This window comes from Otolemur garnettii, unplaced genomic scaffold (assembly GCF_000181295.1).
Source record: "Otolemur garnettii isolate 467f Iridium unplaced genomic scaffold, OtoGar3 scaffold00003, whole genome shotgun sequence".
In the NCBI taxonomy this organism is placed as follows: domain Eukaryota; kingdom Metazoa; phylum Chordata; class Mammalia; order Primates; family Galagidae; genus Otolemur; species Otolemur garnettii.
Genome location: NW_003852398.1, coordinates 40961872 through 40963631, shown reverse-complemented (window position 1 = coordinate 40963631; position 1760 = coordinate 40961872). Strand labels below are relative to the sequence as shown.

General features: G+C 37.0%; 1 protein-coding gene across 1 annotated transcript in view; it reads left to right on the top strand.

The window, feature by feature from the left end:
- Window positions 1-662, top strand: part of TXNDC15 (thioredoxin domain containing 15) — a 16834-nt gene extending 16172 nt beyond the window's left edge. Inside the window, exon 5 of the mRNA XM_003782323.2 lies at window positions 246-662. Coding sequence (XP_003782371.2) covers window positions 246-442 — 197 coding nt within the window. The 3' untranslated portion in view covers window positions 443-662. The remainder of the gene's footprint in view (window positions 1-245) is intronic.
- Window positions 663-1760: the final 1098 nt, after the last annotated feature.

The window sequence follows — 1760 nt, the reverse complement described above, 5'->3', positions numbered from 1 at the left end:
GGTTCACCGAAATTCTAGTGTTTTTCTTTGGAAAGCTGAAATGGATTCCTGAATCTTTGATGTGGTATATGGAAAGGCAAGATAACAAATTACACTGCCAGGCAAGTGAAACCCATCCCAGATATACTAGCAGTGGTGTTTATTTTAGGACTTCATGTCATTTTGCATACCATGTGTAATACGTCAGAAAAATCTGTGCTGGGTGTTTTTTCTGTCTGATTGGAAACTGTTGATTTCTCTTTCAGGTATAGAAGCCAAGAAAAATGTGATGGTAACTCAAGCTGACCAAATAGGTCCTCTTCCCAGCACTTTGATAAAAAGTGTGGACTGGTTGCTTGTATTTTCCTTATTCTTTTTAATTAGTTTTATTATGTATGCTACCATTCGAACTGAGAGTATTCGGTGGCTAATTCCAGGACAAGAGCAGGAACATGTGGAGTAATGATGGACTCAAAGGAGAAGTTGGAAAGAGGAATTTTAACCCTTCATTTTGGAAATTAGTGCTACAGTTTCATTTTCTCTAGTGAAGTATTGACTTGGCAACTTCACTTAGGTTAAAGAAATCATGCATTTGTTGAACTACTGAATGTGTAAAAAATTATAAACTGGTGTTTTAACTAGTATTGATTACAATAAGCAAGTGTAAAAAAACCTTCAGTAGAATGCCCTGTTCTGATTTTTACTACTTGCACGTAGAGTGATCCAGTTTGAAATGTGAAGACATTCTGGTGGAACAGTGAGTAGAATGACAATATGCTAACCAAGAAGGCAGCAAAAATAGGGCTTTTAGGTTATAGTTTTAGAGAACTCCTGATTCCTTATGTATGTTTAAGAAGGTTGATTTTTTTTTTGTTTGTTTGCAAGTTCTCTTCCAGAGTCCATAGCAGAAAGTATTACGTTATGGAAAAGTAACTAGGCTTGATTAGTATTAGCCTACAAGTAGCAACTGATGGAAAATAAAAGAGTCAAATACCTGTTATGTGTGTTTTCTGCTTTCTTTTTCTTTTCTTTTCTTTTTTTTTTTTTGAGATAGAGTCTCAGTCTGTTGTCCCAGGCTAGAGTGCCATGGTGTCAGCCTAGTTTACAGCACTCTCAAATTCATTGGGTTTAGGTGATCCTGCCTCAGCCTCTCAAGTATACTGCTGGAACTGCAGGTGCCCACCACAATGCCTGGCTAATTTTTCTATTTTCCAGTTGAGACAGGGTCTTGCTTTTGCTCAGCAGGTCTCAAAATTCTTGAGCTCAAGTGATGCTCCCACCTTGGCCTCCCAGAGTGCTATGATTACAGGTGTGAGATACTGCACCTGGCCAGGAGTTTTCAAATTTGTGTGGTGTTGTGAACAGCTATAACTGGGGTGGTCCCTAGAAGGAGGGGATGATGACTCAGAACAGTACCATTATTCCATTTTACAAGGGAGCAAACTTAGGCATAGAGAGGTTAAGTAACTTTTTGAAGCTGGGATTTGAACCTTTAAATAAGCCTACATTTATAAATGTAAGGAAAAAAGCCTGTAATGATTCTATCTCTTATAATAACATTTAAGCTGTTACTTTGTGAATGCCAGGTACTACTTTAAATACTTTACATATACTATTCTATACAACGATAGCCCTGTGAGATTAAATTGTTAAATATGATCATGTTAAAGAGCAAACTGAGATCCCAAATAACTTGCTTTTGTTCATGCAGCTTCTAGTGTGGGACCAAGCTTGAAACCTAAGTATTGTTAGAGCAGTGATTTTTTTTTTTTTTTTTTTTT